Source organism: Scyliorhinus canicula, chromosome 10, assembly GCF_902713615.1.
Source record: "Scyliorhinus canicula chromosome 10, sScyCan1.1, whole genome shotgun sequence".
Taxonomy (NCBI): Eukaryota; Metazoa; Chordata; class Chondrichthyes; order Carcharhiniformes; family Scyliorhinidae; genus Scyliorhinus; species Scyliorhinus canicula.
Window position 1 is genome coordinate 12,565,325 of NC_052155.1, and position 15,256 is coordinate 12,580,580.

Sequence of the window (15,256 nt, forward strand, 5' to 3'; positions counted from 1 at the left end):
AAGTAAACTTACAGTAACACTGCAATGAAGTTACTGTGAAAATTGCCTAGTTGCCACATTCCGACGCCTATTCGGGTACACAGAGGGAGAATTCAGAATGTTCAATTCACCTAACAAGCACGTCTTTTGGGACTTGTGGGAGGAAACCGGAGCACCCGGAGGAAACCCACACAGGCACAGGGAGAACGTGCAGACTCCGCACAGACAGTGACCCAAGCCGGGAATCGAACCTGGGACCCTGGCAGTGTGAAGCAACAGTGCTAATCACTGTGTTTCCGTGCCGACCATTCAATAAGATCAAGGCTGATCTGATTGTAACCTCAGCCCCACAGTCCTGCCGACCCAGATACCCTTTCACCCCCCCCCCCCTTGTTAATTAAGAATCTATCCAACTCAGCCTTAAAAATATTCAAGGATTCTGCTTCCACTGCCTTTTGAGTAAGTGTGTTCCAGAGACGCCCGACCCTCTGAGACAAAAACATTTCTCCTCATCTCTGTCTTAACTGGGCGACCCCTTAATTTAAACAGTGACCCCGAATTCTTGATTCTCCAACAAGAAGAAAGAAGCTCTCCACATCCACTCTGTCAATGCTCCTCAGGATCTTTAAAGTTTTGATCAAGTCGCCTCTCCATAAACTCTAGAGGATACAACTCTAGCGAACCCATCTAGCTCTGCCTTAAAAATATTCATGGCTTCTGTTTCCACTACCTTTTGAGGACGACTCGCAGAGATGCACGACCCTCTGAGAGGAAAAATTTCTCCTCACTCCGTTTTCGAATGACTAACTGTAGCAGATGCGAACCTAGCCTCACCGATCTTTCCTCATAAGACAACCAGCCCAATCAGTGGGAACAATGGCGGGAATTCTCTGGCCATTGTGATTCAGTTTTCCTGCCGGCAGCGCACTCCCACCCAAGGGTTTCCCGGCGGCATGAGGTGGCTTCAGTGGGAAATTCTATTGACAAGAGGTGGGAAGACAGAATCCTGCCATCAATAAATAGCGTGCTGCTGACAAATACGCGGCTGGGGGACCAGAGAAAAAAAGAGGAAAAATAATTTTTAAAATGTTGGCAATTTTAACGAGGTTCAATTGTTTGCTAATTAACCCAGAAAGGAAAACTACAAAATGCCACTCACAATCCTGTGAAATTGCTGCAAAATAGACAGCACCATCATTTTTTTTTTTCAACCATTATTTTTAGGAGCCTTTTCAGATTGGTATCTATTGGGCCTGTACGAACACCGTACACAAATCAACAGCATTCCGGCTTGTTCACGATGTCACATCCCCCAAGTGGAAGGATTATCCCATCACCGATGTCATTACGCTGGATGAGGAAGGGATTGCTGATGCAGATGTGAAACTTGGAACCTTTCCCGATCATCAGAAGGTCTGTTTGCAATAACTGAACCTTTACTTGCACCTCGGGGAACATTTGGAAGCCAATCCATGTAATTTTCTGTTGGGATATTAGTGTGGTATCTAAAACAGCCAGCAGCAAGCACCCTTCCCCCATGCTCAGAGCAAGAACATTTATACGAGATGCGGCACTGCCGCCTTGACAGCTTGTATTTCTGAGAGGGTCTAGCTGCGTGATCACCTGGAAAATACTGCTCTTTTAACTTTAGAAATTGTTAGATTTTGGTCAACTCATACTTCCTGAGTAAATTCATAGGAATCCAGGACCAGATGTAGGCCACTCAACTGCTCCAATCTGTTTCGCCATTCAATTAGATCGTGCCTGCTCTATCTCTTAACTGGGCCTACCTGTCTTGCCTCTGCAACCCTTAACACCCATGCCCAAAAGAATCTGCTGACATCACTCCTGAGCAGCCCAGTTCTAATTTTAACGTCATGTGTCTTTGTTCTGGTATTCCCTATCAGAGGAAACAGTTTCTCTCTTTGTACCATTTTAATCACCTGAAACACCTCATTTAGATCATCACTTAACCTTCCAAACCCGAGGAATACAAATCCAGGGCTGGATTCTCCGACCCCCTGCCGGGTCGGAGAATCGTTGGGGGCGGCGTGAATCCCGCCCCTGCCGTCTCCCGAAGTCTCCGGCACCAGAGATTTGGCAGGGGCGGGAATCGCACTGCGCCTGTCGGCGGGCCCCCCCCCCCCGCCGATTCTCCGACCCACGATGGGCCGACGTCCCGCTGCTGTAATGCCGGTCCCGCCGGCGGGAATCAAAACACCTCCTTTACTGGCGGCGCGGGCGGGCTCCGGGGATCTGGGGGGGGAGGGGCGCGGGGCGATCTGGCCCCGGGGGGTGCCCCCACGGTGGCCTGGCCCGCGATCGGGGCCCACTGATCGGCGGACAGCCTGTGCCGTGGGGGCACTCTTTTCCTTCCGCGTTGGCCATAGCCTTCACGATGGCCGACCCGGAAGTGACCTCCCCTGCACATGCGCGGGGATGACATCAACAGCTGCTGACGCTCCGTCGCATGCGCGGACTTGCGCCAGCCGGCGAAGTCCCTTCGGCCCCGGTGGCGTGGCGCCAAAATCCTTTCCCGCCGGCCGGCGGGGCGCCAACCACTCCAGCGCGGGCCTAGCCCCTCAATGTTAGAGCTTGGCCCCTAAAGGTGCGGATTTCTCCGCAGCTTTGGGGCGGCCTGACGCCGGAGTGTTCACCCCACTCTATCCCGCCGGGACCCCCTGCCCTACCGGGTAGGGGAGAATCCAGCCCCCAGTCTTTGTAATTTATCCTCATCACACCTTCCCCCGCCCCCCCCCCCATATTGGCCTTCATAGCGAGAGGATTTGAGTATAGGAATAGGGATGTTTTACTGCAATTCTATGGGGCATTGTCGAATCCACACCTGAAGAATTGTCTGCTGTTTTGATGTCCTTATCTGAGGAAGGATGTTCTTGCTATGGAGGGAGTGCAGCGAAGGCTAATTCCTGAGATGGTGGGACTGTCAGATGAGGAGAGACTAAATTGGTAAGGATTATCTTCATTAGAGTTCAGAAGAGTGAAGGGGGAAATCTCATAGAAACAAAATTCTGACAGGATTAGACAGGGTAGGTTCAGAAATAGTGTTCCCAATGGTGGGGGAGTCCAGAACTAGGGGGTCACAGTTTGAGGATAAGGGGTAAACCCTTTAGGACTGAGGGGAGGAGAAATTTCTTCACCCAGAGAGTGGTGAATCTGTGGAATTCACTGCCACAAAAAGTAGTTGAGACCAAAACATTGTTGAATTTCAAGAAGAAATTAGATATAGCTCTTGAGGCTAAAGGGATCAAGGAATATGTGGTAGGGAGATGGGAACCGGGGCAGGAAGTCGGAAGGAAGTAAAACGGGGCCAGAAACAATAAGCAGGAAGGGGAAAGTGTAAGGCAGAGAAGCCATAGTCAAAAATTAAATAGGGCCACAGTACAGAGTACAGTGACTGAGGAGAGTGTGAAAGGGAAGGTGGTCAATGCAGGATTGAGGGCGTGTACCTAAATGCGCGCAGTATACGGAACAAGGTAAATGAGCGCACATTGAAATTGGCCGCTACGATGTGGGTATCACAGAGACGTGGCTGCAAAGGGGATCAGGACTGGGATCTAAATGTCCAAGGATATTTCATAGATTTCATAGCATTTACAGTGCAGAAGGAGGCCATTCGGCCCATCGAGTCTGCACCGGCTCCTGGAAAGAGCACCCTACCCAAGGTTAACACTTCCACCCTATCCCCATAACCCAGTAACCCCACCCAACACTAAGGGCAATTTTGGACACTAAGGGCAATTTATCATGGCCAATCCACCTAACCTGCACATCTTTGGACTGTGGGAGGAAACCGGAGCACCCGGAGGAAACCCACGCACACACGGGGAGGATGTGCAGACTCCGCACAGACAGTGACCCAAGCCGGAATCGAACCTGGGACCCTGGAGCTGTGAAGCGATTGTGCTATCCACAATGCTACCGTGCTGCCCAACGGTGATATGTGTCCTATCGAAAGGATAGGTAGATGGGCAAAGGGGGCGGGGTTGCATTGTTAGTAAGGAATGAAGTTAAATCGATAGCAAGGAGCTATATAGAATCAGAAGGCATAGAATCTCTGTGGGTAGAGTTGAGGAATCGCAAAGGTTAAAAGACCCTGATGGGAGTTATGTCCAGGCCCCCGAGCAGTAGTCAGGATGTGGGGCAGAAAATAAATAAGGAGATAGAAAAGGCATGTAAACAAGGCAATATTACAATAATCATGGGGGACTTCAATATGCAGATGGACTGGGAAAATCAGGTTGGTAGTGGATCCCTAGAAAAGGAATTTGTGGATTGTCTAAGAGATGGGTTTTTTGGAGCAGCTTATGTAGAGCCCACTAGGGAACAGGCAATTCTGTATTTGGTGATGTGTAATGAGGCAGACTTGATTAGGGAACTTAAGGTGAAGGAACCGTCAGGGAGCAGTGACTACATTATGATAGAATTTACCCTGCAGTTGAGAGGGAGAAGCTGGAATCAGATGTAATGGTATTACAATTAAATAAGGGTAACTACAAAGACATGAGGTAGGAGCTGCCCAGAGTTGATTGGAAAAGGAGCCTAGCAGGGAAGACAGTGGAACAGCAATGGCAGGGGTTTTGGGGGGTTATTAGGGAGACATAACAGAAATTCATCCCAAGGAAGAGGAAACATGCTAAGGGGAGGACAAGGCATCCATGGCTGACGGGGGTTGTCAAGGACAGCATTAAAGCTAAAGAAAAAGCATACAAAGTGGCGAGGATTAGTGGGAAGCCAGAGGATTGGGAAGCCTTTAAAAGTGAGCAGAGGACAACAAAAAAAGCAATAAGGGGGAGAAGATGAAGTATGAGTGCAAGCTAGCTTGTAATATAAAGAAAGATAGGAAGAGTTTTTTTTCAATATATAAAAGGTAAGAGAGAGGCAAAAATAGAAATTGGACCACTAGAAAATGTGGCTGGAAAAGTAATAATAGGAAACACAGAAATGGCAGAAGAATTGAATAGTTACTTTGCATCAGTCTTCACGGTGGAAGACACCAGTGGGATGCCACAGCTCCAGGAGAACCAGGAGGCAGAGGTGAGTGCAGTGACCATTACTAAGGAGAAGGTTGTGGGGAAGCTGAAAGATCTGAAGGTGGATAAGTCACCTGGACCGGATGGACTACACCCCAGGGTCCGAAAAAAGATAGCTGAGGAAATTGTGGAGGCATTGGTGGTGATCTTTCAGGAATCACTGGAGGCAGGAAGGGTCCCAGAGGACTGAAAAGTGGCTAATGTACACTGTTGAAGAAGGGAGGGAGGCAGAAGATGGGAAATTATAGGCCAGTTAGCCTGACTTCGGTCATTGCTAAGATTTTAGAGCCTGTATTAAAGATGAGATCGCAAGGTACTTGGAAGTGCATGGTAAAATAGGAGTGAGTCAGCACGGCTTTGTCAAAGGGAGGTCATGTCTGACAAATCTGCTAGAGTTCTTTGAGGAGGTAACAAGGAAGTTAGACAAAGGAGAACCAGGTGACATGATTTATTTAGAAGGCCTTTGACAAGGTGCCGCATAGGAGACTGTTAAATAAGTTAAGAGCCCATGGTGTTAAGTGTAAGATCCTGGCATGAATAGAGGATTGGCTGACTGGCAGAAGGCAGAGAGTGGGGATAAAGGGATCTTTTTCAGGATGGCAGCCAGTGATTCGTGGTGTGCCTCAGCAGTCTGTGCTGAACAAAGAACAAAGAAAAGTGCAGCACAGGAACAGGCCCTTCGGCCCTCCAAGCCCGTGTCAACCATGCTGCCCGTCTAAACTAAAATCTTCTACACTTCCTGGGTCCGTATCCCTCTATTCCCATCCTATTCATGTGTTTGTCGAGATGCCCCTTAAATGTCACGATTGTCCCTGCTTCCACCACCTCCTCCGGCAGTGAGTTCCAGGCACCCACTACTCTCTGTGTAAAAAAAACTTGCCTCGTACATCTCCTCTAAACCTGTACGAGGCAAGTTTTTTTACACAGAGGGTAGTGCTGGGACCACAACTTTTCACAATACACATTATAATCTGGAAGAAGGAACTGAAGGCACTGTTGCTAAGTTTGCAGATGATACAAAGATCTGAGAGGGACAGGTAGTATTGAGGAAGCAAGGGGGCTGCAGAAGGATTTGGACAAGCTAAGAGAGTGGGCAATGAATTGGCAAATGCAATACAATGTGGCAAAGTGTGATGTTATGCACTTTGGAAGGAGGAATTTAGACTATTTTCTAAATGGGGAAATGCTTAGGAAGTCAGAAGCACAAAGGGACTTGGGAGTCCTTGTTCACAATTCTCTTAAGGTTAATATGCAGGTTCAGTCGGCAGTTAGGAAGGCAAATGCAATGTTAGCATTCTGAGCATTCATGTCAACAGGGCTAGAACACAAGACCAGGGATGTACTTCTGAGGCTGTATAAGGCTCTGGTCAGACCCCATTTGGAGTATTGTGAGCAGTTTTGGGCCCCGTATCTAAGGAAGGATGTGCTGGCCTTGGAAACAGTCCAGAGGAGGTTCACAAGAATGATCCCTGGAATGAAGAACTTGTCATATGAGGAATGGTTGAGGCCTCTGTGTCTGTACTCGTTGGAGTTTAGAAGGATGAGGGGGGATCTTATTGAAACTTACAGGATATTGCGAGGGCTGGATAGAGTGGACGTGGAGAGGATGTATCCATTTGTAGGAAAAACTAGAACCAGAGGATACCATCCCAGACTAAAGGGACGATCCTTTAAAACTGAGATGAGGAGGAATTTCTTCAGCCAGAGTGTGGTGAATCTGTGGAACTCTTTGCTGCAGAAGGCTGTGGAGGCCAAATCACTGAGTGTCTTTAAGACAGAGATAGATAGGTTCTTGATTAATAAGGGGATCAGGGGTTATGGAGAGAAGGCAAATTATTTTTTGTTCCTGGCCTTGGTGATTTCTGTACATGGACTCCTGGATCTTCCTGTTTCTTCTTAGCTCCTAGTATTTAGTACTTTCCATCATTATTCTTTATTGGCTTCAAAGCGGACCAATAGCTTTTCTTTAACTGAAAAAAACAGGAAAATAAATAACATTTGGTTTGATCCACATTTAACAGACCAATTACATTGCTTCCTGAAGAACATTGCACATCAATTGTGCACGCGTTATACTCTTTTGTCCCTTGCTTCACTGAGGATTTCTTCCCTTTCCTACTGAGAGGTACTTCTTTGTTTGCAGAAGCACAGCTACACTTTCACCAGTAAACTCCCTCCCCTTCATGTTCACCCTTGCTTATTTTCCAGTGCAGACGATGGTACGTGTCCACATTTCCTCCGGGGTGAATCCCCTCAATAGGATGGGCTGTCATTCCACTGTTAAGGCACTGATATACTCTGCGTGCTATGTTTTAATTTCATTCAATGCTGTCATTGCTCCACCATTCGCGGTCGTACCTTCAGTTTCTCTTTATTTATTCTATCCAAAGCCTTCATGATTTTAAACACTTACATCAAAGCACTTCTTTGAGAAGGCTTCTTTGCTCTAAGGAGAGCAACCCCAGCTTTTCCAGCCTGTCCACATAAATGTAATCCCTCACCTCTGGAACCATTCCAGTAAATCTCTTCTGTAACCTCTGCAAAACCTCTTCATCCCTCCTTAAGCATGGAGTCCAGAATTGGGTGTAATACTGCAGCTGGGGCCATGGTATTGTTTTGTAAAGATTTCGAATAATTTTCTTGCTTTTGTACGTCTGTCCCTCTATTTATTAAGCCCATGATTCTGGCTGCTTTGCTTCTTGCATTGTTAACTTGTCCCATCATGTTTAAAGGTTGGTGGAGAAATGTTGGTTCTTACACCACCTTTAAAAGTGTGCATTTAATACCATTTGTACCTCTGTAAATCTTACCCACAACGGTGAATATTCTGATTTGCATCTCAGCTCTCACCGTAGTATATCACTTGAATTGAGCCCTGCTATGTATTATAACTAATCCTGTATGAAATTGTATAATAACAGTTAACCATGAATGAAAGTTGCTTACGTATTGCCTTTCCCGTGCTGCAAATGTCATTGAAACCTTGGTACCAAGGTCAGTGGGAAGACATTAAGTGTCTATAGCAAAGCTGTTTCCCTACATTTTTAAAATAATCTTTATTGTCACAAGTAGGCTTACATTAACACTACAATAAAGTTACTGTGAAAATGCCCTGGTCACCACATTCCGCCGCCTGTTCGGGTACTCTCAGGTAGAATTCAAAATTTCAAATTACCTAACAGCACGTCTTTTGGGACTTGTGGGAGGAAACCGGAGCACTCGGAGGAAACCCATGCAGACACAGGGAGAACATGCAGACTCCGCACAGACAGTGACCCAAGCCGGGAATCGAACCTTGAACCCTGGCACTGTGAAGCAACACTGCTACCCACTGTGCTACCATGCTGCCCATAACACTTCAAGAGTAGTTAACTGGCTGCGAAGTGTTTGAGGTATGGATGTGACATGATGGGGGCGATTCTCCGAGCCCCGTGCCGGGCCAGAGAATCGGACCAACCGCGCCACGACGACACGATACTCCGAGGTGCGGATAATTTGCGCCGGCGCGTTTGGCGCGGCGCCGGCCATGGGCCACTGGAATCGGCGGGGCCGCTGATTCTCCGGCAGATGGGCCGACGGACAGAGTCTCGCCGGCACCGTTCACTTCACCCCTGATCGCTGCCAGCGGGAACTCTGTGGGAACGCTCGGCAGGGGGGGGGGGCTCCTTCACCGGGGGGGGCTTCAATGGGGTCTGGCCTGCGATTGGGGCCCACCGATTGGCGGGCCGCCCCCCCCCCCCCAAGACTACATACCGGCGCGGCCGGCCCCTGAACACTGCCCCCATGTTGGGTCGGAGCCCGCGTGCGTAAGAAGTTCCCCGCGCATGCGCAGGATGGAGCAGCCCAACGGTGCATGCGCAGGATTGAGCTGGCCCAACTGCGCATGTGCAGGACCCAAGGAGCCGCGTGTTTCATGTGGCGTCGGGCCTCTGACGCCATGTCGAGGCCCCGCACCTGTAAATCGCGCCACGCCCCTGCCAGCCCCACAGAGGTCCCAGAATAGGGGTCTGGGAACGGGCGCCGACGCCGGAGTGAAACACTCCGGTTTTTACTCCAGAGTTAGCACTTAGACTCCCGTTGGGAGAATCCCGCCCGATCTAAACGCAAATTCATTTGTTTATTGTCTGATCGCTTCTCAGCCTTTTGGCTCAGTTCAAGTGTAGTATCAGTTTAGGGGCTGGTTTAGCACAGTGGGCTAAACAGCTGGCTTGTAATGCAGAACAAGACCAGCAGCGTGGGTTCAATTCCCGTACTGGCCTCCCTGAACAGGAGCCGAAATGTGGCGACTAGGGGGCGAAATTCTCCCAAAACGGGAGAAATCGTCAAACTGCCGTAAAACCCAGGCGGGTTTCACGGCATCGCGCCCCTTCCCGACGGGGGACCGATTCTGGTCCCCCGTCGGGGCTAGCAGCCCGACGTCGGAGGCTCCGACAAGTCGGGCTTAACGAAAATCGTTAAGCCCGCTTGTCGGACTTAGCGCCGGCTGACGCGTCATATGACGTCAGCCGCGCATGCACAGGTGGGAAGACTCCACCCGCGCATGCGCGGGTGACGTCATTGCGTTTTTGCGCGAAACCTGCGCATGCGCGGTCCGGGTTGCCCCTCAGCCGCCCCGCGTATTGATACTGCGGGGCGGCGGAAGGACAAATAGTGCGCGGGCATCGGGCCCGCTGCCCGCGATCGGTGGGCACCGATCGCGGGCCCATGGCACCCTTGGCACGGCCGTGGTACTGCCGTGCCAATCGGTGCCATGGTTATTTTTTTCCAGGTGGTCACGACGTTTTTACGAACGGCAGGACCAGGTGTGTTTGCCGTTCGTAAAAAGGTCGTAAAGGGCTGGGACTTCGGCCCTTCTAACAGCTGTGAATCGCTGCCGGCCGTAAAAAAACGGCGGCAGCGATTCGTGTCGGGATTTCGGCGGGGGGTGGGGGGAGAATAGCGGGAGGGCGTCAAAAAAGTCGGGAAGGCCCTCCCCCTATTCTCCCACCCGTCGTGGGGGGGGGAGAATTTCGCCCAGGGACTTTTCACAGTAACTTCATTGAAGCCTACTTGTGACAATAAGCTATTATTATTATTATTCATATGTTCTCTTTGTTTCTGCAGTTGTGTCAGTTCTGTATATCTTCAGTTGTGCGCCATGGGATTCAGATCCTGGTGATTGAGGACAAGACCGTGATAATGAACACCACTGCTCACAAAATCTACTTTCGGCCTCTGCTTATCTTCCCAGAGCGCACAACACGAAAGGAGGTACAAGTTACAGAAATCAATATAAGAGTGGCCCTTGACTTAGTCAAAGCTATGGCACCATAACATGGATATTTATTCCAAGTTATGAATGAATATATGGTGACAGTCTCTTCATATATTCCTATCGCAGGAGGTTTTTTTAGTCTGGACCTAACCAAATACGCATAGGGAATGAGTACAGAGAAAGGGCATGAATGACCAGAATTACAGCAAAGTGGTACAATTATCACATACAGCGCTGCCAGCTAAGTCTCCTTTTGAGGTGATGATAGCCATTTTTGCAGGTACATTTGGCTTCAAGTTCTTAACTGTTCAACAGTAGAAGCTGAGAGGCGAGCGAGTTGCAAACTAAGGGTTATAGTCTCAGGTTAAGGGGATGGCAATGTAGGACTGAAATCAGGAGTAATTTCTTCACTTGGAGGATTGTGAATCTGTGATTTTCTTCTTCTTTGGGCAGTTTGTACTTAGTCATTGACCATAGGAAATAGGAGAAAGCCATTCAGCCCCTCAAGCCTGTTCCGTCATCTAACTAGATCATGGCTGATTGACCTCAATGCCATTTACCTTGCTCTCCCTTGATCTCTTCAACTTCTAAATACCGATTGGTAGATTTTTGTACATTAAGGGAATTAAGAGGTAGGGAGATAGGCTAGGAAAGTGGAGGTCAGATAGAAAATTAACTGTGATCTTATTGAAGGGTTGAGGGGGATCATGAAGTAGGATTGCCTACTCCAGCTTCTGTTTTTTTAAGATCTTATGTTCTCAGACTAATTTGCCCTCCTAGTTTGTGAGTTTGTTCAGTTGTGCAAGATTTTCTCGGGGTTTGGGAGGCAAGGAATGAGCGATGTAGCCCCCTGCCCTGAAGGCCCCCCTGCCCTGAAGGCCCCCCTGCCCTGAAGGCCCAACTTTTTCGATTTTCAGGCCATGTTTAAAGTTGATCACTCTGCCGTCCACGCGTTGCCAGTGGCGACGGGCTGCCCAACTAACCGGACGGGGCAGCATTTCCAGCAGCACTGGTTTGAAGCATGGTTGGAACTCTTAAAGCTGTCCTTCTGCTCCCCCTCGAGTTTCTGCTGCCTGGGATCAGGCCTCAACACTCAGTGGGAAAGCTCAATCTCATGGCCCGCCCCTGGAGGTCATTGTGTTGAGCAGGCGAGAGGGCGGAGTACGGACTCCTTCCTTTCAGGTGCTGGGAGAATGCCGAGGCGGACCCAGAGGCAAGTCTGGTGGGAATGTGGCTAAAAATGTAGCTGGGCGTCCAAAACAATCTGCCAGACCACCTCTAAAAATACTCTACTGTTAACTTTGATGCATAATTGTAAATAAGATCGTTTTTCTTCAGCTGCATGACTCAAATTGGCAATCGCCATATCCTGTACTGCTACGGATTACAGATAGAAGTCTCAGCAGATCTTGTTTAACTGACAAATCTTTTACCAATTTTCAGCTATTTAAAGATATGGCCATAACGAATTATTGGATGAATTCCTTTCAAAATTTGACATGCTCCTGTCTCATAATGGCCTTCAGTGTAACTTCAGTAACTTGTGAACTCATTAACAGATTTACACTCCATTTCAATGCGTAGCCTTTTGTATTATGACTATGTGAAGAGTAATTCTGTTGTAATTTGAGATGAGTGCCTTTGTTATATTAATCTTTGGTGACCACTCAGTAACTTTTGGCAACTTAGCAGCTGTGGTCTTGTTGTGCTACCCTGAGGGGAGGAATGCTGCCCCATCCACCCTTGTTAAAAGTCAATAGATGACATGCTCGTGGAAGTAAGGTGTTTATACACATTTGACAAGTGAGACATTCTAATAACAGCCACTTGCCAGCTAGACATTTGTTTTACAAATAAAAGGAAAAATAGCACAGGTCACACACAAAGATAGATTTGTATTTTTTTTGAAGTTGAAAAGCAGTGGAGAGCATAGCTGCCATAAGCCTTTTGCGTCTCACACCTTTGAGACAGTGGGCCCAGTCAGGAAGGACGTTACTGTAGTGCATTATTCCATGTACAGTTACAGTGACGAGATCATTTAAAGACTGAGACAGATCTTTAAAGAAATACCTTCACTTGGAATGCAGTTGGGACATGGTTTGCTTTGCAGATCCCAGTAGCTGTTGCGTTACATATGTCACTTATAAAATGTGATGGGCCCAGGGTGTGAGCTCCCCCTCCCACACCACTGGCATAATTCTAGCTGAGGCAGGGTTGGCCAGGTAGGCAGTGGGCCAGCAACCTGCTGGATTTAACAAACCCTCCGTCTTTCAAACTCACTGGCAGGGGAGCATAAATTCCAGCCCCCTCAATCAGAAATTGGCCAAGGCTTTATCGGTAGCACTCTCCTCTCTGAATCGGAACCGTGTGCTCAAGTATCAGTAATCTAGTTTGACACTCCAGTGGAGTACTAAAGAACATATCGAGGAATAGCGGTCCATGGGGAAATGGCACAGAATAGGAGTTGAGTCCGGCATAGATGCGCCATGATCATACTGAACGGCGGGGCTGGCTTGAGGGACCTGCTTCTATTTCTTGTATTCCTGTGAATGCTGCACTGTTGGAGGTGCCATCTTTCAGATCTGAGGTTAAAGTGAAGCTTTGTCTGTCCTTAAATCACACTGTTTCGAAGAAGAAGAGGAGATTTTATCCCAGTGTCCTGGTCAATATTTATCCCTTATCTGCTGATCTGTCACATTGATGTCTGCGGGCCTTCCTGTGTGCAAATTGGCTGCTGTGTTGCCATTTTTTGATTGCGCCTAAAGAGTACTTCATCGGCTCTACAGCGCTTTGTGACGGCCGTGGAAGCAGCTCCATAAATGCATGTCTTTCCTTTACAGTGATGGTCAATAATTTTGCTTCATTATTTGTGTTTTACAGCATGTCTACGTGCCAGAGAGTTCTGTGTTCAGCCTCAGTCCAGCGAGACCCCAATCTCCTTCCGTACCATGTTCCATTCCTTGCTGGGACCTTGTCGCTGGCGGAGGGCGAGCAGATTTAAGCATCCCGCTGCCCCAGAAACACCTACTGCTCGGTTACTCCCCACACATCGGCACAAACAGCTGTCCGTACTGGAGCCTGCCAACTATGATTAGGCAAGACTTTCCAAGGCAGAGTGTGGCGGTGCCCCTTGGGGATTCTGGTGAAAGTGGACTTTGTTCCAGGTACACTGAGAGTTTTTTTTTGTAATCTCTTTTTGACATATTCTGCTGTGCATAATTATTTAACTTCAACATCGATATTTCAAGCAACTCACCAGAGGGATTTCTTGGAGGATGCTCCTGTTTGAAGCGAGAAATTCAGTAATCCTCTCCTTTTTATTTCTGAAGCAAAGTATAGCTATTCGCAATTCGGGGCAAATCATTCTTGATTCTGTTTCTCTGAATTATAAATCTGGCAAGAACTTCAGACCATTTATAGAACTGATCAGCAAGGCTGCGGTTCAGTTGAAGTGGGTTTATTATATGTGTTTCTGCTGCTTCTGATCCAAAAGCTCTGTTCAACCAACAAAGATTATCAAACCCTGTTATTATTATTAAAGCATGAGGACCTTTTTTTATTCTTTCATGGGGCGTGGGCATTGTTAAAAAGCCTGGCATCTGTGGCTAGCTTAGCATTTCAGAGGGCAGCTGAGAGACAACCAGATTGCTACGGGTCTGGAGTCACATGTAGGCCAGACTGGGTAAGAATGGCAGATTTCCTTCCCAAAAGGACATCAGTGTAATAAATGGGTTTTTACAAGAATCCGCGATAGTTCCACGGTCACCATTACTGAGATTGGCTTTGAATTCCAGATTTTGTCAATTGAATTTAAATTCCACGAGCTGTCGTGGTGGGATTTGAATCAATACCACTAGAAAGAACATTATCCTGGGCCTCAGGACTACTAGTCCAGTGACCATGATCACCCACATGTAGTTCACATTGGACGTTCACGGAGAAGAATCTGGGGTGGGATTCTCCCAGCCCTGGGCCAGGCCGGAGAATCCCTGTGAACGGGCCACGCTGCCCCAATGCCGGCACGTGATTCTCTGCAGAGCGGTGCCGGCGTGGTTGGCATGGCGCCGCTCACGGGCCGCTCTACGCAGCCGGCCCGCCGATTCTCCGGCCTATTTGGGCCGAGTGGCCGGAAAAAAGAGCTGAGTCCTGCCGGTGGCGTTCTAACCTGCTCTGGGCTGGCGGGACATCGGCGTGGAAGGGTCGGATGGTGGGGTGGAGAGGGGAGGGGTTCGACCCCGGGGGGGGGGGGCCTCCAATGTGGCCTGGCCCGCGATCGGGGCCCACCAATTGGCGGGCCGTCCTCTGTGGCTGGGGGCCTCCTTTCCGACCCCCCGGCCCCTGTAGCCCTGCGTCATGTTGCGTTGGGGCCGGCGCATTGGCGGAGGCCACTGCGCATGTCCTCGTTGGCGCCGGCGCAACTGTGCATGCGCGGATCCCGCGGCACATAGTTCGCGCTGGGATCGGCAGCTGGAGCGGCGCAAACCGCAAACTGTAGGGGCCAGAATTAGTCCTCGGAGCGGCCCGTTCACGGCGTCGTAAAACGCGACGGCGTTTACGATAGCGTGGACACTCTGCCGCGGGATGGGAGAATCCCGCCTCTGAAGTTTCAGGAACACAGGGTGGAATTCTCCCATTTTGAAACTAAATGCAGTGATGGGCTCCGGCGGTGTCTGTCCCGCCGAACAAAATGACGGGATCCTGTGCCAGATAATGCGTATAGAACCTCATTAGTTATGCACTGGCGAGTTCCCCTCCGTCTCCTCTGGCTTGCTAGTAGCAGATTCATCCGCTTGCCCTCAGCTGACGAGTGTGAAGGATCCAAGGCCATATTTAAGCACCAGTCCAACACACTCCTATCACTATCTCTAGGCCCCCTGTCTTTACCAGACCGTGCAGGATGTCAGCAACCTAGAGGGAAAAGGCTAGCAGCCTCGAGGAGAAGCCTGTTCCTCGATTCACCCACTTCCATCCC

At 49.0% G+C, this 15,256-nt stretch overlaps 1 protein-coding gene across 3 annotated transcripts in view; it reads left to right on the forward strand.

Moving 5' to 3' along the window:
* Positions 1-15,256, forward strand: part of LOC119972233 (vacuolar protein sorting-associated protein 13B-like) — a 1,046,946-nt gene that overhangs the window by 974,618 nt on the left and 57,072 nt on the right. For all 3 annotated transcript variants that reach the window (XM_038808618.1, XM_038808616.1, XM_038808617.1), the window contains exons 50-52: positions 1,204-1,392; positions 10,134-10,280; positions 13,165-13,448. In XM_038808618.1, the coding sequence (XP_038664546.1) occupies positions 1,204-1,392; positions 10,134-10,280; positions 13,165-13,448 (620 nt within the window). The remainder of the gene's footprint in view (positions 1-1,203; positions 1,393-10,133; positions 10,281-13,164; positions 13,449-15,256) is intronic.